Source organism: Monodelphis domestica, chromosome 7 (genome assembly GCF_027887165.1).
Source record: "Monodelphis domestica isolate mMonDom1 chromosome 7, mMonDom1.pri, whole genome shotgun sequence".
NCBI lineage: Eukaryota > Metazoa > Chordata > Mammalia > Didelphimorphia > Didelphidae > Monodelphis > Monodelphis domestica.
In genome coordinates this window covers 14,425,409-14,447,345 of record NC_077233.1, presented here as the reverse complement: position 1 = coordinate 14,447,345, position 21,937 = coordinate 14,425,409, and the positions used below count along the sequence as shown (strand labels likewise).

The 21,937-nt window shown below is 45.8% G+C and overlaps 1 protein-coding gene across 1 annotated transcript; it reads left to right on the top strand.

The window, feature by feature from the left end:
* Positions 1-43: 43 nt before the first annotated feature.
* On the top strand, positions 44-14,576 carry LSM5 (LSM5 homolog, U6 small nuclear RNA and mRNA degradation associated). Its single transcript, XM_007500646.3, has 5 exons — positions 44-297; positions 1,147-1,242; positions 1,775-1,802; positions 4,707-4,779; positions 14,298-14,576. The coding sequence occupies exons 1-5, from the start codon at positions 252-254 to the stop codon at positions 14,328-14,330; spliced, it is 276 nt and encodes a 91-aa protein (XP_007500708.1). The 5' UTR covers positions 44-251; the 3' UTR covers positions 14,331-14,576.
* The last annotated feature ends 7,361 nt before the right edge of the window (positions 14,577-21,937 follow it).

The following is a 21,937-nucleotide window of genomic DNA, read 5'->3' as shown; positions in this document are numbered from 1 at the left end:
CTAGCTCTAGCCTCACCGTGCTAGCACTGCAACAGGTTGTCCGTACGCATGCGCGAGGGGAGGGGGAGCAGTGTGGGTGTGGGCGTGGGGGTGCCTGCATGATTGTATGCATACGTGTTTGCGTAAGTGCGTGCGTATTACGTGTATGGCGTCGATCGAGAGGTCTCTGCTCTTCGATTGAGGGTGCCTGGGCGGAGAGAGCGGAAGTGTAGGCCGATCTCGATTAGTGCTTCCTGGCTTCTTCCGGCGCCATGGCGGTCAACGCTACCACTAACCCCTCGCAGCTTCTGCCGCTTGGTATTGAGGGGCCGGGGGATCCAGTGGAGGGGGAGCCGGGGTCCGGGTTGGGGAGGCGGGGAAGGCCGGGGTCTCCCGTTCCACCTCCGGGGACCCACACTTGCAGGACCGTGGCCTGGGCTGGAGCCGGTTTCCCACCGTCCCTGCCGCTGGCTTGCCTCAGTCTCCTTCTCTGTAAAAAGAGGACAGCAACACTTCCTCTTAGGGTGGGCGTGAGGGTAAATGAAGTGACGATAGGAAAGTGCTTCAGAACCCTTGAAGCACAAGGGAAGCGCTGTTAATGTTACTGCTGCTGTTGTTGCAGGGGGGCTTTGTGCCAGTTCCTTCAGGGCTTCACCCTGCTCCCAGCACGTGCTCTCCCTGACAGGCCCTGGTCAGTGGACACGGGTCCCCAGCCTCTTCTGTGACCCTGCAACACCTCCCACACGATCTGCCTCAGTTTCTCCCTCTGCACAATCAGGGGCAGTCTCAGTGATCCCCTTAGCAAGGGTGACCTCGGGGAGCTCCCTCAAGACTCAATTTTCTTCTCTGGACGATGGGGAAGAGAGTGTCTCTTTCCCATCCCGTGACCCCGGGCCGATGTTGATTGGGTAAGAGCCAATTTCTGCAGAAAGGGCCCTCTCAGGCAGGACCCTTGTTGTACAGAGGAGGAAACTGAGACTTTTGAGAACACGAGACTTGGCCATGGCTGGTCAGTTGTGGAGCTCATTGACATCCAAATCTAGCCCCCAACTCTACCACTTAGTGGGAGCCAGTGGATGTTCAGCCTGCCCCACCTGGCTCCTCACTGTGTCAGGAACGACAGCAGGCTGGACATTAATGCTCTCAATTTGATTTCCAAACCCTTAGAACTCGTGGACAAATGTATAGGTTCCCGGATTCACATCGTGATGAAGAGCGACAAAGAAATCGTGGGCACCTTGCTGGGATTCGATGACTTTGTCAGTATCCTTTGAAAAACTTCTAAAAATGATTAAAAACAAAATGGCACAGTTGGCAAGGCAAACTTGTCGCACTTGGAGAAAGCTCAAAGTGGGCAGAAAGCTAGAGGCATGTCTGGCTTACAGAACAGTTAAGGTTTCTGAGGGCCATCCTATTCCCCCTTCCTAAACATGCCAGTGCTAATCCCTCCTGACTGGGATGGTGCCTCTGGCCCAGAATTCTTGGAGTCCCTGCAGTCAGCTCATTCTCCTTTGTGCCTAATTCTTTGTTTATGCCTCTTTCCTCCCTTAGAGTGTAACCTTTAGAGCAAAACCTCCAGCTTATTTCTTATCTTTTTATCTTCAGTACCTGGCAGAGTAGGCATTGGTTAAATGCTGGCAGAATTGAATTTGGTTTCTCTTCAAAAGTTGATGTACAGAGAGGGAAGGAGGGAGAGACAGATACAGCCACGCATGCAGACACACACAGATGGGACAATATGCATTAGCTCAAGTTTTGTAGTGTTTTGTTTTGTTTCCTTGATATCACATTCCAGATATGGTGTTGGAAGATGTCACTGAGTTGTGAGTATTGTTTAAGTTTTGTTTCAGGAAAGATTTAGGCCAGGTTGTCCATTTTCTGACTCTCCAGACTTCTTCACTTCACCTCCACTTGTGTTCCCCGTCTTCTCCTCTGGCTTTCCAGTTCCTTTTTATGTCTCTCCCATTAGAATGGAAGCTCCTTGAGGCCAGGAAACTTTCATTTTGCTTGTATTTGTATAGCCAGAGCTGAGCACAATCCCTGGCAGATTGTAAGTGCTTAATAAATACTTGCTTTCTTTTTTCCTTTCCCTTCCTTTCCCCCTCTTTACCCTCCCCTTCTTTCTTTATGTGAATACTAGTGAGTCAACATAAGACCTGTTCTTTTTGTGATTTAATAATTGTTAATGCCTTGCCATCAGACTGTCATAGAGATCACATTTTTAATAGTTGATGAAATTGGTTCATGTAGAACTTGCCTTACTCTAATTATCATGAAATTTATTTCCTTATATAGTAAGCGGAGAAGGCACTCAGGTTTTGTTAACAGCTTAAAGATCTCAAGGCTTAGTTACAAGATGGTAACTGGTCACAGTAATTGCCAAGAGGAGGATTGGTTGCTTCTTGAAGCTATTGAGGAGGCAGAGAAAAGCCACACTTCATTTCTTAATTTCAAAAAATGAATGGATTTCCCAGAGTCCTCTTCTGACCTTGCTATACCTGATTTCAAAGTTGCATTATAAATCAGCATGACATTTTCATTTAGAAATCATTTTAATGTGATGTGTCTAGATCATTGGTGTCAAACTCGAAATAGAAATGAAGGCCACTAAACTGTATGTAAGGATCCTTTTTGGCAGCCTAATGATTTAGAAAATCACACGTTCACATTATCTGTGTTTTATTGAATTTTTAAATTTATTTTGTTAAACATTCCCCAACTAAGGGGGCAGCTAGGTGGCTCAGTGGATAGAGAGCCAGGCCTGGAGACAGGAGATTCTGGGTTCAAATTTGGCCTCAGACACTTCGTTGTCTGACCCTGGACATTAACCCCCATTGCTTGGTCCTTACCATTCTTCTGACAGAATGTAAGGGTATGAGTGTGTGGTATGTGTGTGTACATATGTATGTATACATGTATGTATATTTCTTACTATTATCTGACTTGAATGCACTAGAGAATTCAGGAGTATGGACTGTGTGTTTGGTGCCTCTGGTCTCAGCAATAGATATTCCAGGTGTCTCTGGTTTCACCAGTGGGAATACTAGTTGGGGGATGCAGTTTAAAATTCTTCTGCATCTCAGTAGATGGTCTTTATTTGGCTGGTGCCAAATAACTTAATTTACTGGTGGATGACTTTCTGATGATGGCTCTTGCCAAACCTGGGCTGGCCCCTTGGATGACACATATACCTTTTGCTCCCAGGCTTATGCAGTAAGCTTTTCAGTTTAGGGGAGCCTACTGGAACTTAAAGAGTGTATTAGTGGGGACAGCTGGGTAGCTCAGTGGATTGAGAGTCAGGTCTAGAGATGGGAAGTCCTAGGTTCAAATCTGGCCTCAGACACTTCCCAGCTCTGTGATCCTGGGCAAGTCCCTTAACCCCCATTGCCTAGCCCTTACCCCTCTTCTGCATTAGAACTAATATACAGTATTGATTCTAAGATGGAAGGTAATGGTTTTAAAAAGCATATTAGCATTAGGGGCAGTTAAGTGGCTCAGTGGATTGAAAGTCAGACCAAGAGACCCAGGGAAGTGGCTCAAACACTTCTTAGCTGTGTGACCCTGGACAAGTCACTTAACCCCCATTGTGTAGCTCTTACTGTAATTCTGCCTCAACCACCAGAGAGTATTGATTCTAAAACAAAAGGTAAGGATTTTTAAAAAGAGTACATTGGCACTGATGATGAGAACTGGTGGTACCTATTCAAGGAGCAGCCTCAGAATAGGATTCATTCCTTGGTACTAAATGTTCAGAGTTGTTGGTTGTAGCCCCCAGCTGACTTTTGCTCCTGAAGGATTGGCCAGGCTGGCTGCTGTGAGCTAAGCAGATTTCTCTACCCTGAATGCAGGATCTCCATGACACTGGAAAGTGGGGGTGGGGGGGTGGGGGGGGGACTGGAGTGTAGGGGTGAGTTTTGTTGTAATCTTGGATTGTGCCTTTGAGTCTGCTAGTGGAGCCTCCCTGCCAGGAGGGGTGCAGTGGGAGCTAGGGTCAGGGAGCAGCAGTTGGTGGTTTGTTGACTTGGTTTTTTTTAACCCTTCAACTGAAGTTGCTTCATCTTGGATGCATACTTTCTGTTTTAGAGAGGTTTGAGATGGCATGGAGGAAATATCTAGAATCTGCCATCTGTTGCTCATGTGATCTAGAAGGGGTCCTGAATAGGATTTCAATGGAAATATTCATCTTTCAATTCTGTAGCTGATGTCCTAGGCCCTTAAGCCTCCAAGAGAGGTTGACTTAGTGAGCAGCCAGGTGACACTTGCTTTGGGTTTCTGGGAACAGAAGAAGAGACACTTTCTTGCCTCTTACTGCTGAGTTTTCTTTTTTAATGTTTAGAAACTCCTTACCTTCTGTCTTAGAATCATTACAAGTATTGGTTCCAAGGCAGAAGAGTGGTAAGGCTGGGCAGTTGGGGTTAAGTGATTTGCCCAGGGTCATACAGCTGGGAAGTCTCTGAGGCCAGATTTGAACTTAAGTCCTCCCTGATCCAGGCCTTGTGCTCTGTCTGCTCTTTATCCAGTTAGCTACCTTTGCTGTTGAGATTTAATGTATACAGCTAAGCATCTTCTGTGGTTCCTTTGGAAAAGAGTCCGAACCAACACTACTCTTGCAATCTTTTGCCCTTCCTTGGTTTAGAAAATATTTTTAGGACAGAGAACATTTATTTACTTTACAAAATATTGATATTACAGATATAAACTCTACTTCTGCTTTTTCTGGCTTTTAGTGAGATCACACCTGAAGGAAGGAGAATAACCAAGCTTGATCAGATCTTGCTAAATGGAAATAACATAACAATGGTAAGTGAGTAACATTTACGGCTCCACTTTTTGAGTGTGGAGAAGGATAAAGGCCAATGTGGGGCTTTCTTAAGAACTTCACTGATGCAAAAGGTATTTCTTTCTTGGTTTTCATTGACTTCTGGAGAGGACTTTGGAGTTTCTGCTCTTAAGTTTAGAGTGGCCAGAATTGTATCAGGGTGGCCCTGGTAAATGTGGGTGCAATCAAAGCACACTTTTTAGGCTACTCTTTTTTTCCCGTGAGCTTTGAAATCCTTGTCCTGCTGTGTTAAATCTTAATTTAGCATTTTTTTTTCCCATTCATGACTGTAGTTACTTAAAGCACTTAGGCTGTAGAATAGGAACATACCCATTAGAGATAGAGACTACAGGAAGCATTCATCATCTGCCTAAACTTTTTCTGTGCAATAGAAAGAAATGGTGGCATTATAATGTAACTTACCTGAAGGGAGTGGGGAGAGCCCTGGACTTGGAGGCAGGAGGATGGGCTTAATCTAATAGTTTTATAAGGCCTCAGGTAAGAAAAACCATGGCCATACTTTTTGTGACAAGTAGTAACAACTGAATTTTTTCAACAGAGAGAGGCACTAACCTTAAACAGCCTCGGTCAGTTCTAGCAGCATTGTCTGGGGGTATATAAGAAGATATTTTTGTAAGAGGAACTCATGGCCTTTTGCGTCTTGGCTAAATTGTTTGCTTACTTGCTAAGGCCTCAACCTAGATTAATAGGACGAATATGGTGATGTTGCTCCATGGTTTCCTGATATTTCTCCTGGCCTCAGTGTGGCTAACAGATGTTTCTGCCTCATTCCTCAGTCGGCATGGGAGGCAGGTGACTGATGTAAAGCTCTAGGCTATTCATTTTGAAAGTAGAACTGGTTCCTTGAAAGACTTTTGGTTACTGCCAGGGGTACAGTTCCTTTATATTTCTGTAATGTCTGCCTCTCCATGACCTCAGCTTTTCTCCCTGTTCAATAAGATCAGGAGTAAAGCAAGGATGCTCATTATCACTTCTGTTACTTAAAATTATATTAGAAATGTTAATGGTAGCAATTAGAGAAGAAAAATCAAAGGGATTAAAGTAGGCAATGAGGAAACTATACTATCACTCTGCAGGTGATATAATGTTATACTTAGAGAATCCTAGGAAATCAACTAAAAAGCTAGTAGAAATAATTACTAACTTTAGCAAAGTTGCACGATATAAAATAAACCCGCATAAATCAGCATTTCTATATATTTCCAACAAAATTCAGCAGCAGGAGTTAGTAAGAAACTCCATTTAAAATCATTCTAGACAATATAAAATATTTGGGAATCTATCTGCCAAACTTTTCTCCCCAGCCAGGACATTTTCTGTTACACTTGATTTGTGCCATTTTCATCCTTTACATTCTTCTCAAAAATTCAGTGTGTCTCTCTGTCTAGATAAATTTACTTCTGCACCGGTCTATATGAAACCTTTGCAGAGAAACCTAGGAACAGAGGTGTCAGTCTTGCCCATAGCAAGCTTCCAGCTTGTGTAAGGTGGTCAGTTCTTCGTACCTTTAAGAGATGATGTCTCTGGGGCTAACACACAAGCTAGCTCTGTGGATCATTTAGATCAGAGATTCAGAACTGGAAGGGGGCCTCTCTTTTTATAGATGAGGAGATTGTAGGGGGACAGACTCTCCTTCCAGTTATATCACATGTAAGGGACAGGTCTATTCCATACTGATTATGCCAATTAGAGGGTGAAGTACCCTTCAATGGAATACTGAGATACCAAAGAAAGAGGGACCCATGCCAGCTTGGCTATCAATAGGTTTAGGTTTTATTAGGATTAGTTAGGTTAATTGGGTTCATTGGGGGAGCTTTCTCACAAGAGGCCAGTCATCCTGGGTAGCAGCAGGACAAAGGAACATCTTGAATCCCTCCTGCCAACCCCATACAAGGTCAGATATTATATAGAAACAGAACAAAGAAGGCATAGTGCCAGAGATGGCCCAGGGTCATGTGCAAGTTTCCCCGTGGGAGAGTTGGAGGTTTTTTTTGCTGTTTGTTTGCATTTCCTCAAGGTCATTTATATCCCCTGGGGAGTCATGGGCCATGTTCACACTCTGACTCTCCCTGTACCTTCTACCCGTCATGCCCTGCTTGGACAATCTTTCTGATACTGTCTCCTGAAAAGTTCCCTGAGTAGTAAACAAGTGGTTTCCTCAACATGGATGAAGCAGAGAAGCTTATTGGAGCCACATCCCACAAGAGCAATATAAACACAAGTGGGGAAACATTGTGACCATAAGAGAGTTACCCCAGTGTTGAGAATCTTTTTCCATTCTGCCCCTGAGGAGGTAAAGGAAGAATCAAGGGTTTTTGGTGGTTAGTTGCAGAGGAGGATCCCAAACTCCACTCATCATAGGATAGCTAAATTTCTGAACTAAATTCAGACAGAGTGAAACATGGCTTGGGCAATTTTATGACCCATTGGGGGCGATACAGAATGGACTTAGAATCTTTTGATTGCCTCAATTTCCCATTATTGTTAAAGGGAGACCTGTCACAGTTTCTCCAGACTGGTCAGTGTAAAAGCCATAAGGCTGATTGATCATGGTACAGGTCTTAGCAAGACAGTCTCAAGCCGTGGACTAGGGAATATTTACATGACGCCAAGAGAATTGAGAGAACTCAGGATATAGATACGTGGATACAAAAGGCCAAAGCAGTATGAAATGACCTTCCACATTAACATCGAATCTTCTTACATTTAGTCACCCATTCCCAGTATCTGTTTAATCAGTGGATTTCAACTTAGATCTCAGATGTCCCATGTGCTTGTCTGATCTCCAGAAACAGCCTTTCTTGGACAATCTGGGATAGATCTCCTCTTGTGGATTTGCTTCTCTGAACTCCTTAGATGCTCCTGCTAAACTCATAGTACATCTCAATACATGCTAGTACGGCCTCTCAAATTTTACTTCTCCAATAACTAGTTCATGTGGTCGAAGAGGCAGGAACCTTATGCTTCTGATCTTATCAGCAATAGAGCTGTAAGAAGACTATCAAATTAGAAACCCACAGTTCACATGAAGCTTTTTTACATGCCCCATTAGAATCATACATTTACCATACTAGGGTTCTTTGATCTTGTTGTTTTCTCAAAAGTCTTCCATTCCAGCTCATTCCAATTCCTTTAAGAGGATCAGATGCTATTAAAGATCTAAACTTACGTATGAAAACATGGGCACTTTTTGCAGGCAGAGGTCTCCCAGCTCTAGGTTCTATGGTTACACAAATACTTTTCATTAAAAAAAAACCAAAACCCGTACCTTCTATCTTAGAATCAATACTTCATATTGGTTACAAGACAGAAGAGTGGCCAAGGCTAGGCATTTGATGTTGTGATCTGTACAGGGTCACGTGAAATTAGAAACCCTAAAAAACTATGATTCTCAGAACCCCACTCCCTGTCATTATGTGCTGACGTAGACAGGATAAATTGGGTGGAATTCCGTGTCTAGCCCACTTTTCCTATCTGTCGGCGGCTTTGGTGGAGCGGACCCTTTTGAGCAAGTAGATTAACTTAATCATGGGGTCCTATTTTGTCAGATAATAACTTTATAAAAATAATCTTTGAAGTATTGGACATTAATTTAATTCTTACATTTATGGTGCCCAATGTGGATTTGAACCTGGAAATCTGGCCTCATGCCTGGCTCTCTATCCATTGAGCCACCTAGCCACAAATAAATTTCCCTAGAAAAGACTAACAGAGCATCTAGGTGACTCAGTTTGAGGGCCAGGTCCAGAGATGGGAGGTCCTGGGTTCAAATCTGACCTTAGATACTTCCTAGCTATGTGACCCCAGGCAAGTCTCTTAATCTCCATTGCCTATCCCTTACTGCTCTTCTGAGTTGGAGCCAGTACACAGTATTGATTCCAAGATGGAAGGTGAGGTTAGGGAAAAAAAAAAGAGTCTGACTTTACTGAAGTTGAAACAAAAGATTTGGGATGGAATGTGTGGATACATTTAAGTATTCCTGCTTGTATCTAGAGAACAGCATATGTTCTGCTGCTAGCCATAATGTAAATGGGATAGATATTAAACAGTATTCTTCAATGTGATGACTGGTTGCAATAAAATGATATTTTTTTTAAATGTAGAGGAGGTTTCCTGACAAGTTAATAGATTCACATCTTTATTTCACAAGCACTTTTTAAAACCTCTGTCTAATTATTCTCATAGCATTTTGAAAGAACGAAATATTTTAGGGATTTACTAATTTAGTATGCAGATGATGAGCTCAAGTATTAATTTTTTAGTTGTTTGGAATATGGGATCAATTGAAAACATTCAGATTGAAACCAGTAAGCTTTTACATACTTGTATTGGACTCATAGCTTCTACTGACCATTTGCTCTGATTATAGAAATTTGCTGTAAAAGGAGAAAGCAGGGACATGATTATAACAGCATTAAAACTGGTCCTTCAGGCCTAGGGACACAGAGTGATGTAACAGATATATGCAAGGATAAAGCATCCTTAGCTCTTTTTTACTCCAGGTAAAAGAGACACAGTTGCCAGCCAATCATGCATTAATAATTCCACCTCACAGTCAGACTCAGGTTTTCTTAGGTAGGAAACATTCCTGTTCAAGAGGGAGTGCACAATGGGGAAACTGAGGCAAGTGAAGCCTACCTTCTGTCCTGCTAAGGTGATCTGGCTCTTTCCAGATACAGACCTCTACCTGTCACAGTGTAGGATCACAGTCCCTCTTGAGTAGCTTGTGGCATTTCTCTCAAATGGTGGATTATTGACTTAATGATCCACCAGACAGCAATATCTGAATTCAAACTCCAAACAATATCAGTTACAGTCCCAAAAGCTTTACCTCAAATGGCAAGTTTCCCTAATTACAGTTAGGGGCTGGACACAATTCTTTTACTCTCATGGAGTTGCCCTAAGCAATAAAAGTATACCAAGACTCACAGAAACAGAGATTTCACTTAATATCCTTCTCTTGTTTTCTTCTCTCCTTCTTGAGTTTAGACTCATCCTTGTGTAAAGATCAATCACAGAAATCATTTCTGTATTACACCAGCTTGTAAATTCTTAGTGATCTAGTTCACTGCTTAGGAATTTCTCATATCCTGGACAAGCTCTTTCCATAGGGCTGATGACTTTGCCCACCCAGATGGTTTTCAAGAAGTCTTACAAGTTTACAGATGAAGGGGAGCCTATAAGGGTGGGTTTTTTTTTTAATTTTTAATTTTTTTTATTATGGGGATAACTTTTCCACCCAGTACTTACCAATTTTCCCCTTTGTCCAATAATTTTTTTCAGTCCTTAGTGAGACTCATTACTCAGTAATGGACTTATCTAGCAGGATTTTCCCCAAGCTATTGCAGCTCATCTATCTGGGAGATCTCAGGAGGGTTTTGGGCTTGCTCTTCCTGCTTCCTTAAATAAGTGTCTCATTTTGTAAGGAGGAATCAAGACAGTTTTAAAAATTGAGAATGTAATCTATTACAAAAATCGGTAGAAGTCTCCTAATTTACAACAAAGTTTCCAGTTCAGGACACACACCAATTTAAAAGGTTATTTTAAAATTGATTAGTACTTAATTTTAGTCTGTAAGACGTCCTAAGTATCTTAGTGTTCCATTCAAACTTAGCTACCTTTTGGTTGTTTCCCAATTCACACAAATCTTTTCTCTTTTTTGTGAGCAATGAAAGGGTTAATGACGGCCAGACAGTTTCAAAGTACCAGGGCCACATCTCCCCCCCCCCCCCCCCCCCCCAACCTATTCTGACATTACTCTTAAACCAGGCTCTCTGTAAGCAGTGAGATGAACTTCATCTCATAAATCTGCCATTCCAGGGGTTGGTGGGTGGAGAATGCTCGTAGTTCCCTTGAAACAAATTTTAAAGAAATGTTAACCCAATACTTGCTGGTGTTGACCCCTGACCCTGAGCAGAGGCCCCCCAGCTCCGAATAAATAAACCAGAGGAGTCAAGACTTAACTCAGACCAGAGCTAATTAAGCCATATTTCTGATTCAGAATAAATAAACAGAGGAGTCAGAGTCTATAGATTGTGTCTTTAATTGGACAGGACCAGGGCATGCACACATCAGGGTACCGCAGGAATTGTTGTATCCGAGTGCCCAATGCCCCTTATAGCATAAGGGCTTTTAAATTAAAATCCACAAAGGGAAGAGGAGAGGGGAGTACCCAGAGCAGGAAAAATGGGATTGAATACAGAATGATTGGTCTAAGGGAGGCACAGGGACCCACATGATTGATTAGAAACTTAGTGATTGGGAGGCTAGCAGTGAACCCCCTCTTTCCCACAGGACTTCAGAAAAGCTCATTGTGGGAGTCCAGGGGCAAGAGAAAGGCTCAGACTTCTGGATCAGAAGACAACCTTGAAGGATTGTGACTAACAGGCCCAACAGCCCCCTTCTTTCTCATGAGCTCAAGGTTAGCAAAATTCCTTGGCAGGAGAGTCAGATTTCTAAAGTTAACTGGCTGCACCCCAGTTAGTCTGAGCTTAGTTTAGAAACAAAGAATCGAGTCTTAAGCAATTGTTGGAAACGGGCAAGAGCAGGCCTGTGTCAGTCTAAAGCCCTTTCTAAAAGAGGAATTTTGGGGACAGCTGGGTAGCTCAGTGGATTGAGAGCCAGGCCTAGAGACAGGGGGTCCTGGGTTCAAATCTGAACTCAGACACTTCCCAGCTCTGTGATCCTGGGCAAGTCACTTGACTTCCATTGCCTAGCCCTTACTGCTCTTCTGCCTTGGAGCTAATACACAGTATTGACTCCAAGATGGAAGGTAAGGATTTAATTTAAAAAAATTAAAAGAGGAATTCTGAGTGTCTTAAGAGTCTAAAGAGTCTAAGAGAAGTTCTTTTCATTTATAAAAACATTCAAACCTTTTACCTTCAAACATACTGTTCACACCGATAGTACAAAGAGATTATGACTTTCCTTAACTGTCTGCCTGTTCTTCTCTTGTTCCTGTTTGCCTAAACTTCCTTTATGTGCATATCCTTCTGGTGGTCTGATGAAAGCCCCTTAATAAAATGGCACAGATCTTGTTTCTTCCCTATTCTGTTGCCTGTTGCTTCGTGCTTTTTCCAGGCATATCTCAAATAATCCTCACGTCCCTGAGTCACTTTTCTTTTTGTCTCTCTTCTGTCCATCCCACTGATGCTGCTGCAATTAGGGCTGGAGGGCTGGGGCGTGGAGGGAGAGACAGAGACAGAGACAGAGACGCTGCCTGTTTCCCTTCCATCGGTACCTTCCTCTGAATCTTCCCTGGAATTGTTCTCTGCCCAGAGGTCTCCTGCTCTTGCATTCCATTCCTAGCTGTTTGCCATCCAGACGTGCCAAAGGACTTATCGCCCCAACCTCCTTCCTCTTCTTCCTCTCAGCAGTCCTACACCTATACCACAGCAATGGCTAAGCCCACAGGGGCAGCCCCCTGCCTACCCTAACAAAAGTGAGGCACCAGCCAATTGGCATTTGTCCAGGCAACCCCAAACTGGCCCCCCTTCACACCTGGGCGACCAACTCCGGACTTTCTCCCTACAGAAGCATGTCTCTGGGGCCCAGGGCAGGCATCGAGCAGGCAAGCCACCTTTCCCTCCCATGGGGGAGGCCTTACTCTCAAACTCCACTTCCTTGGTACCCTTTTGGGGATACTAGCTGTGAGGACACAAGATTGGGGGGGGGGCAGACCATCCTGTCATCTGTATCAGATATAAGGGGGCAGATCTGTACCCTCCAAAGAACGCTGAGACACTGAAGAAAGAGGATCCTATGCCAACTGGGTTGCTAATGGGTTTAGATTTTATTAGGGTTCATTGGGGGAGCTTTACTCAGAGGCAGTCATCCTGGGCAGCAGCAGGACAAAGTAACATGATGGCTCCCCTCTGCCAGCCTCAGGTCAGGCCAGCTAATCTAAAGAAACAGGACCAAGAAGGCAGAGTGCCAGGGATGGTCCGAGGTCACATGCCAGCTTTCCCAGGGATAGTTGGAGCTTCTTTTGCTGCTGACATTTTTGGGGAGACACAGGCCATGTTCTCCCACTGGCTACCATTGGCCCAAGGCCACAGCTAGTCAGCGATGGTCAGGGTTTGATCTTGGGTTCTCCAGATCCAAGGCCAGCGTGCCTTTTACTGTAACTAGGGTTTGCGATCACTATTATTCGTGTTCTTTCACATCAGCTAATGCCTCCCTCCATATCCTCATCGTGATTGGGAGGTAAGTCTGGGTTCTTGGGGACTCCGCCAGCAAGCGTAGACTCTGATAGGTCACGCCAAACTGAAGGGGTTTACATGTGGACCCCGGGATAGATGGACCCACCTAGAGCCATACCAGGAGAGAGGAAAGGCCTGAAGAAACAGATTAGGAAAACGGACAGAGTAACCACTGGGACATTTTTGTGAGGGGTTTGAGGTCTGTGCACATGATTTCTTCTGAGTTGGGAGCTCCATGGCATGGAAATTGTCCTTTGATGCTGATGGACGACACTTGGGACACTGACAGGGTTTCAGAGCTAGTGTGTCTCGGGTCTTCCTGACTCAGGGCTTGCCTCCAGTCTCCCGTGCTGTGCTGCCTTTTATGAAAGGATAGGGGGCGGGGAGGGAGATAGTGGCACAGCTTTATCTTTGTTCCTGAAGGATGCCATGAGCCACTTACTGTTTCGGACCAGTCCAGCTGAGTTCAGAGAGGCTCCTCCCCAAAGGGTTGAGTATTCCTGGCCCCAGAGGCCCATTGAGACCATCTCTTGCATTGCGGAAAGCTTGTGATGTGTGAGGGCAGAGAGTATTCCCCCTAGAGAGAAATCTTTGAGCTAATAGCCATAAAAAGCAATAGCCTTGTTAGTTAAGTTGCTGATGGTATTTTCTGCTACTCGCAGTATTTTCCTTTAATCTTGGTATGTTTAAAAGGATTTAGAGAACCTTTCAGTTAGTAAAAAAAAAAATTAGCATTTATAAAATGATCACAGTTTGAAAACTTGGTCACATGATCTTCCCATGTGTGGAAAAAACTGGTTAATAATTTTGAAATTTCAAAATTTTAGCCCCATTTCACTATATGTGACATTCCACCCCCAGGAAGTACTCAGAGAGGAAATTAGAAGTAAGAGTCACAACTTTTTTGCCTATCTGAAGATGGGTTTGAGGCAGACCATTATGGAACAGGTTTGAAAGAACTTCTTTTGGAAACTCTTAAACTAGTTAAAAATACTCAGTGAGTGGGGGCAGCTGGGTGACTCAATGGATTGAGAGCCAGGCCTAGAGATGGGAGGTCCTGGGTTAAAATCTGGCCTCGGACACATCCCAGCTGTGTGATCCTGGGCAAGTCACTTAACCCCCATTGCCTAGCCCTGATCATTCTTCTGCCTTGGAGCCAATACACAGTATTGATTCTAAGGCGGAAGGTGAGAGTTAAAAAAAAAAACTCAGTGAGGCTTGTTTGGTGAAGATGCAGACATTCATGCTAATTTTACTGTTTTTTCTCTCCCGTTTAGCTCGTTCCTGGAGGAGAAGGACCTGAAGTATGAAGTTGGAAGGGACTCTGATCACATACAGGATCTTTTTTGGTTGTTGGCCTGCCAAATGGAGGGCTTTTTGTTTTTTGTTCTTTACTTTTAATGTTGATATTTGATACAGTTAAATTTCCTGTTAAAGGGAAAATTCTTTAGGGATGATTGTAAATTCTATTTTTTGTAAATTAGAATCATGAATTTCTTGTAAAAGAAGAAATCAGTTGATGTTCCAAGTCTAAAATAAAGACTTTTTTTTCATTACCCATGCCTTAGCGTATGACTTCAAGGGAGGGGAAAGCTAACAGTGAGTTATTTTGTTTGGAGGGCGGACCTGGAAAAGTTGACTCACCCGGGGCCCAGTGAGATCCTGGAGAAGTGAGAGGTCAGGGCTTCCTAAGAAACCTGAAGTTCAGAGGGGCCGTGAATTAAAAAGAGATTTTGATAACCATTTCAATATAGTTTCCTTTGTAATCCTGTGTATTTCAGTTTATGCATTAAAAAAAATTCTGAAGAGGAATTCCTAGACTTCACCAGACTGTTCAAGACACAAAGGAGCCATTAACTCAGGTGAAAAAGATCCTACTGCATGCAATCGGGGGTTTCCCAGGGAGCGTCTGAACCAAGTCAGCAGATTATTCTGTATGTGTGTTTTTACTTTTTAATCCAATTTAATTAGTTTATTTTTAAAAAAATCCTTACCTTATATCTTACTGTATAGTGGTTCCAAGGCAGAAGAGTGGTAAGGGCTAGGCAGTGGGGGTCAAGTGACTTGCCCAGGTTCACACAGCTAGGAAGTATGTGAGGTCAGATTTGAACCCAGGACCTCCTGTGTCTAGGCCTGGCTCTCAATCCACTGAGCTGCTCAGCTGCCTCCTCTATGTATGTTTTTAAACCTTTATCTGTCTTAGATTTGATACTGTGTGGTGGTTCCAAGGCAGAAGAGTGGTAAGGGCTAGGCAGTGGGGGCTAAGTGACTTATCCAAGGTCACACAGCTAAGAAATATCTGAGGACAGATTTGAACTCTGGACCTTCCATCTCCAGGCCAGGTTCTCTTCCCATTGAGTCATGTTGCTGCCCCAGTAGTATAGTCTAGGTGAGTGACCTAGCAGGTGTAGGGCTGCTTTCCTGGCTCAGCTCTGGGTGTTCCTCCCCATTCCAGGGATGCTCTTCAGACTAGGCAGTACCCAGAAGTGATGGGTTCTATTTCCTGTTGCCTTTAGGTAGGCCTTTGGTGGCTAAGGGTCTCAAAGCCTCAGTCATTTTTATTCTGCCGAAGAAATCAGCTTTAACAGAAATAACAGACTTGTAAAAGGACCAGACTGTTAAGAGTCATCTGGTGTAAGTGCCTCCCTTCGGTAGTCGTCCCTTCTCTGGTTGGTGTGGCCTCCCTCATGTCCTTCCTTTCGCTACTTGAGTTGTGCCAGTTCAGAGAAGTGACGGCTCCATCCCGGGCCCTAGAACTTCCTCATGTCCAAGGGCTGCACGTCTCTGCCTTTAGCTCTGTCCACCTCCTGTCATGTTCTGGGTCACTCAGACTCTGCTGGGGCAGGAGCAGCATAGTATAGAGCTGGGGGGGGAGGAGGGGGGCTGGTCCTGGGCTCCAACTCCGTCATTTTGTAGATGAGGAGCCTGAGGCCCAGAAGGACCCTGGGCAAGTCACTTCACCTCTCTGCCTCCATTTCCTTTATTGTAAATGGGTATAATAATAGCAGCTTCCTCCTTGGGTTGTGAGGATCAAATGAGATAGCCTTATAAAGCATTTCGCAGTGTCCGGCCCATAGAGGGTACTATTAAGTGCTTATTTCCTTCCCTCTCGATGACTTTTTAAGGCCATACTGGTCACAAGAGGCAGAGCCAGAATTTGAACCCAGGTCCTCTGACTTCCCTGCTAGCTCCCTGCCGTACCAACATGCTGTACCCTGAAGAGTGAACCCCCAGATTGACAGGGGGTTGGACCCTTAGGATGGCAATGCTGTCCCGATCATCTCAATTCATGGCTCCCGTCCTCAGCGCCCAAGCCAGCAGCTGCCTTTGCCCTTTCATCTTTGCCTCCCTGACACCCACTAGTTTTACTTGATTAAAATTGGATAAGAGTGGGGGAATGAGCGGTCCGTCCATTGGGCAGAGACAGGGCCTCAGGCGCTGCCAGGAAGAGGCCATCCAATCCTCAGGGCCTGGGAAAGCAAACCGCCTCAGGTGTAGAGAAGTTGGGGTTCCCCTGTGGCCGGCAAAGGGCCAGGCGGCTGGTTTCTGGGGTTCGGGGGTTCTGGTCTGTGAGCTAAAGCTCTGGCTTTGTCCCCCAGAGGCCAGGGAGGACTCGAGAGGAGGCGAGCGTCCCAAAGTCTTCCAGTGACTCGCCCAGCACACCGTGCTGAGTCATGGGGAAGCTGAGCCAGCCGGGACGTCAGTGCTTGCGTGCATCTGGGGAGCGAAGCCCTCCCACCTGGCCCAACTGATCTGGGATCGCGGTCGTCTGCTTCTGAGGTACCAAATGGGGGCCAAGTGGGAGACAAGGGGTGCCACCATAGCTCGGGGTCTACTGTGGGGGAGCCTCGGGGGGCATGGGGAGGAGCCAGGCAGAGAGGAGGCCGGGATCCAGATGGGGGAGCTTCTGAAGTTCTCCAAAGGGCTCTTTGTTCCTTTGCCCTCCGACAGTGGGCCCAACAAGGGCTACACAGGCAGCCTGAGGCTCGAGGTATTGGGTGAAGGGGGCCGGCGGCGAGGAATTGAGGAAGCGGGGACACCCCGAATATGATTTCCGTCATGGCTGACTGAGCTAGTTTGTGGTCAATGTCCATATTTAGTTCCTACTTTAATGGAAAGAACTCCTCGTGATAGCTTAGCTGTGTAGCCTTGGACAAGTCACTTGGATCATTCAAATACTCTCTAGGCCTCAGTTTCCCAATTTACATATAAAAAGGGAGTTGGAATAGATGGTGTTTAAAGTCCTTTTCAATCCATTTTTTCTATGGGTACCTTCTGTCTTAGAGTCAAGTATGTAAACCTCAAAATTTCTCAGACTTATGAATGTTAGGGGTTTCCCCCATTGGGGAATCTCCTACTTAAAAAAATTCCCTAGCAGATGGTGAGAACTCTACTTGAGTGTGGGGGCTCCTAGCTATGGGAGTGTCCCTGCTCCACCCTACTTAAGACTGCTTTAGGACAGAAACGGCTTGCTAAACAATGAAAGTACTTTGATCCATGCTTATGGAAGGGACAGGAAGTTCTTTGAGTCATGACTGTTTTAGAATTGATACAATGGGATACTAAGTACCTATAAAGGTGGGGCAACTTGTAAACTACTTAAATCTAAAAGGGTGATAACTTATTCAGAGGTTTTTTCTTAATGAAATTTGTCGACACAGCAGCATTTTTTCCTGACTTACTAAAGAGATTAAAACTACTCAGCTGTGAATCAAAATGGGCGGTCCTTTAGAAACATCTACAGTGATTGGTAGATGTAAGGACTTAGGGGAGGTGACAGAGGAGATTTTGCCCTTAAAAATAAGAGCTCAGAGAAGAGCAAGAAAAGAAGGATCTCGATTTCTGACTGTCATTCTGAAGGGGAGTTCCTTGAGGAGCTCCTCTGAGGGGCTCTGTCCCTCTGGGGTAGGAGCTCTGGAGGCTCTTGAGAGAGAGGCCCTTTGAAACAATCTCTGGCTGGAAGACTCTTTGAGGAAGGACGCTGGCCTGGTGTCACTAGTATCCTTGTTTAGTCAGACCTTGTGGTGAGTGTTAAAAAACTGACTGATTTCTCTTTTAAGACTCAGGTCTAGGCCATATTGGCTTGAGGCCCTTCATACTTATTCCTTTCTTACTCTCTCTCTTTTTCTTTGATTACTCATTGTATTGTTAATTAAAATCTCTATAAAACCCAATTGACTTGGGTATTTGAATAATTGGGAATATTTCCCTGGCAACCACCTTATATTTGATTTTAAAACCCAAGACACTGTAGTGAAACATATTTTCTGCAGTCAAATTTACTCACCCTCTCTTATATCTATCACAGTTTATATCTTCCACTATTTTAATCACTACAGTTTAAGACCTCAACCATTTTAAATCTCACAAGTATTGGGTAAGAGTTAGGCAATTAGGTGCGTGCCGGCTTCATGAGGGGGTGGGGGGACGTGAGGGAAAGAACGTGATTCTTGTAACCAGGGAAAATTATTCTAAATTGACTAATTAAATAAAATAAAAAAAAGTTAGGTAATTGGAGTTAAGAGACTTGCCCAGGGTCACATAGATAGCCAGTCGGAGGTCATATTCGAACCCAGGACCAAAGCTTCTGTCCACCAAGCCACCTAGCTGCCCCTTATAAGCATTTTAAAAAGTTTTATTTAAGAAAAAAACTTTCAAGCATGGAATTTTTAAACCTTTTTTTAGTTCTAAATTCTCCTTCCTTCTTCCTTACTAACAAGAATGCAGGAGGACCAGAACCTATTGCAGGTATAGGAAGTGTCTGAGCTAGCCATGCTAAGAGCATCTCTGGCCACCAGAGGGCGCCATGATGCGAGACTGCCAAAAAAAGGTAAGGAGAAAAGTTAAAGTAAAACCAGAAAAATGGGACAGTGAGCCTCTTTGCCACCAGATGGCCCTGTGGAGCTGGCCCCCTTTTTCTGGTTCCTGCAACAGACCAGCCTTGCCTCCTGCGGCCCCTCCTGGTACCCTCAAGCCCATTCCCCATTTGCTTGGCCCTTTCCCTGGTGATGGCCAAACCAAACGGGGCTCTGGTCATCCCCTGGAGGAGGGGGCTTCTCCCGCAGAAGACCCAGCTCCACGACTTGCCCAGGGCCCCACATCAAGACATGTTGGAGGCTGGATTTGAACTCGGCTCTTCCCGACTCTAAGCCTGGCACTGCGCTGCCTGGTGGCCCGGCTGGCACTTAGTAGTTACTTAGCAACTCTTGTTTGAAGGAGAAGGGCACGAGAGGAGCCGGTGCAGATCCCTCCTCCGCCCCAGAGGCCGGCACCTAACGAGTTAAGGGAAAGGGGAGCCTCAGGAAGGGATCCTCCGGCCTCATGGCGAGCTGGCTGGCTCTGAGTCTGGGGCTGAATGTGGCCTCAGGCTGTCTCCCGAGAAGCGGAGGGAGTGGAAAGGGGGGATGACGTCCCGCCGCCCCCCCTTCCCTGGCAGCCCCCGTGTGGGGACCTGGAGGAGCCCCAGAGGAGGGCTGCCAGGCCAAAGGGGCCGGGGACGAGAAGATGTCGGGCAGTTCAGTGTGTGAAGGGCCGCCTCGTGGCAGCAGGCAGCGGACCCTCAGGGGCCAAGTGAAGCAGCCTGCTGCCGCAGAGCCCTCAGGGGCCCTTCCCAGCTCCCACCAGCTCCCGTGGGCAGCGTGGAGGGCTGTACGGGGCACTCGGACACCCAGCCTCGGGTTCAGGGGCGCGCTGAGCCCTGGTCAGGGCTGCCCAGCCACCTGTGGGGTCCGTCCGGCACCCAGCTCGTCTGTGCTTGCAGAACGACGGACCTTGGCAGAATGGGCCGGGCAGGTGGGCTAAAGCAGGGCCAGAGAAATGCCCCGCCGAATGGGGCCACAAAGGCCTTCGGAGCAGGCCCGGGCAGAGCGAGGACACCAAAGGCAGCCACTGCATCCCGGCTGGGGCCCCGAAGAGCTGGACGGGACTGGAAGGCCTGAGCAGCAAAGCAGCAGCACTTCGATGGCATTTTAAAGTGGGCAAAATCTGTTTGTGTGGCGTCTGATGTTCACATCGGCCCAGCGAGGCTGGACGGGACCGAAAACAGCTGAGCCACAGCAAGTAGCAAGAGAGGCCCCCTCCTCCCCCCCAGGGTGTGCACTCCCACCTTCCCCGGCCACGGGGTTCCTGGGGAGAGAGCGGCGTTCCAGCTCCTGCTTAGCCGTAGGAAGTTCCCCTTAGCTGTGGCAGGTGCTGCTGAGCTGGGAGGGCTGATACCCTTCTCTAGGCCTGAAGCCACCTTTCCTCAATGGGTCTGATTTGTCTTTGGGTCATCCTTTGGGAAACTGTTACTGATGCTGATAGGGAGCTCCAGGTCTGAGCCTTTACCATTCATGAAATCAGTAGGGAGTGAAGGAGAAAAAAACTAGATCTTACCTTACCCTCCCTGTCTCTGTCTCTCTCATTCTCTCTCTCTGTTTCTGTCTCTGTCTCTCTCCTCTCCTTTCCCTCTCTCTGTCTCTCTGTCCGTCTCTCTCTCTCTCTCTCTCTGTCTCTCTCTGTCTCTGTCTCTCTGTCTCTGTCTGTCTCTCTCTGTCTCTTTCTCTCTGTCTCTCGCTCTGTCTCTCTCTGTCTCTGTCTCTCTCTCTCTGTCTCAATCTCTCTCTGTCTATCTCTGTCCCTCTGTCTTTCTGTCTTTCTCTGTCTCACTAATTCTCTGTCTCTTTCTCTGTCTGTCTGTCTGTCTCGGTTAGGCAACACATGGCAGGCCCACAATCCACTTTGGTATTATTTGGCTCAGTATTTTATTTAATAAATTCGGTGCTTTTGAAGAAATAAAATCCTGATTATCACCTTCTAGTGCTCATGATGATCATAAGCAAGGAAGACTCCCAAGAAGACAATTGCAGCTTCTGTATCGACTTCTTTAGACATGAAGTAGAGAAATTTTACCAACAACTCGCCAAGATTCTCCAAACTCAGCGAATATGTACTTTACAAAATTTTAACTAAGTCAACACTAACACAGGTGGCAGTGACAACTGTGCTGGCACTGCCTTCTATGGAGGAGCCTAGAAAAAAGGAGACTACCTACAATACCGTGAATCGCTTGTTTTTCTTAGCATATAATGGTATCCTAAGATGTACGTACTGTACCCACAATGCCTCTTTTCCGTGTCCCCTTCTAAATTTCCTTCTGCTCTCTTCTGGGCATTAAAAAATGTTTCATTGATATTCTTGGGGGGGGGGGCATCTTTGTCCAAAAACAAAAGTTTTCCCTTGTAACATAAAGATGAAGAGAAGCAAACCAAATAGTTGAGCCGCGTCTGAGATGTATGTGTCCCGCCTCCCTTACAGACCACCACCTCTCTGTCGCGAAGCGGGAAGCACGGTTCATCCTTAGCCTTCTGTGTCTCCTGTTGGTCATTCCACTTGTGATGGCTGTGGCTTGACCGGTGGAGGCCTGTCTTTACAGCATGAGCAGCTATAATGCAAGAGACCAAGTGGAAGCTTGGCATGAGCCCAGTTTGGGCTGAGGATTCCGGTGGAATGATGAAGATTCCCTCACTGGCTGCTGAAAATGGAGCTGATGGCTCAAGGGATATACAAAAGAGATGATCCTCCCCTTTGCCACTTTTTCCCATTGGGGAAGAACTAGGCTGCTGCGAGCTGTCTGTAAGAGTTGAACCAGGGAGGGGAGGAAGGATGGCTGGCTGTCTCCCTCTGAGCATGTGGCTTTTTCTGTCTCTTCGTGTTGGTTTTCTCCTGATCTTCGATGAATGAATAATCTGAAAAAGAAGAGTCCAGGAGCACATCAGGGAGTTTCTGACACCCTATCAGAGGTTCCATGAGCTGAATAGAGGCAGAATTTGTGGCACCCACTGGAGAAGGAGTGGCCAGTGGCCCAAGAGCAGAGCAATAAACCCAGGACAAATGGACAAGGAATGGTAGTTAGCTGAGGACAGGCAGCTTCAGGGAG

Bases quoted from the DNA above. Each gene is read 5' to 3' on its own strand.
- LSM5 (XM_007500646.3), top strand. From the start codon at position 252: ATGGCGGTCAACGCTACCACTAACCCCTCGCAGCTTCTGCCGCTTG. The intron at 1,803-4,706 runs GTGAGTATTGTT...TCTGGCTTTTAG, and splicing joins TTGGAAGATGTCACTGAGTT to TGAGATCACACCTGAAGGAA. The intron at 4,780-14,297 runs GTAAGTGAGTAA...TCTCCCGTTTAG, and splicing joins ATGGAAATAACATAACAATG to CTCGTTCCTGGAGGAGAAGG.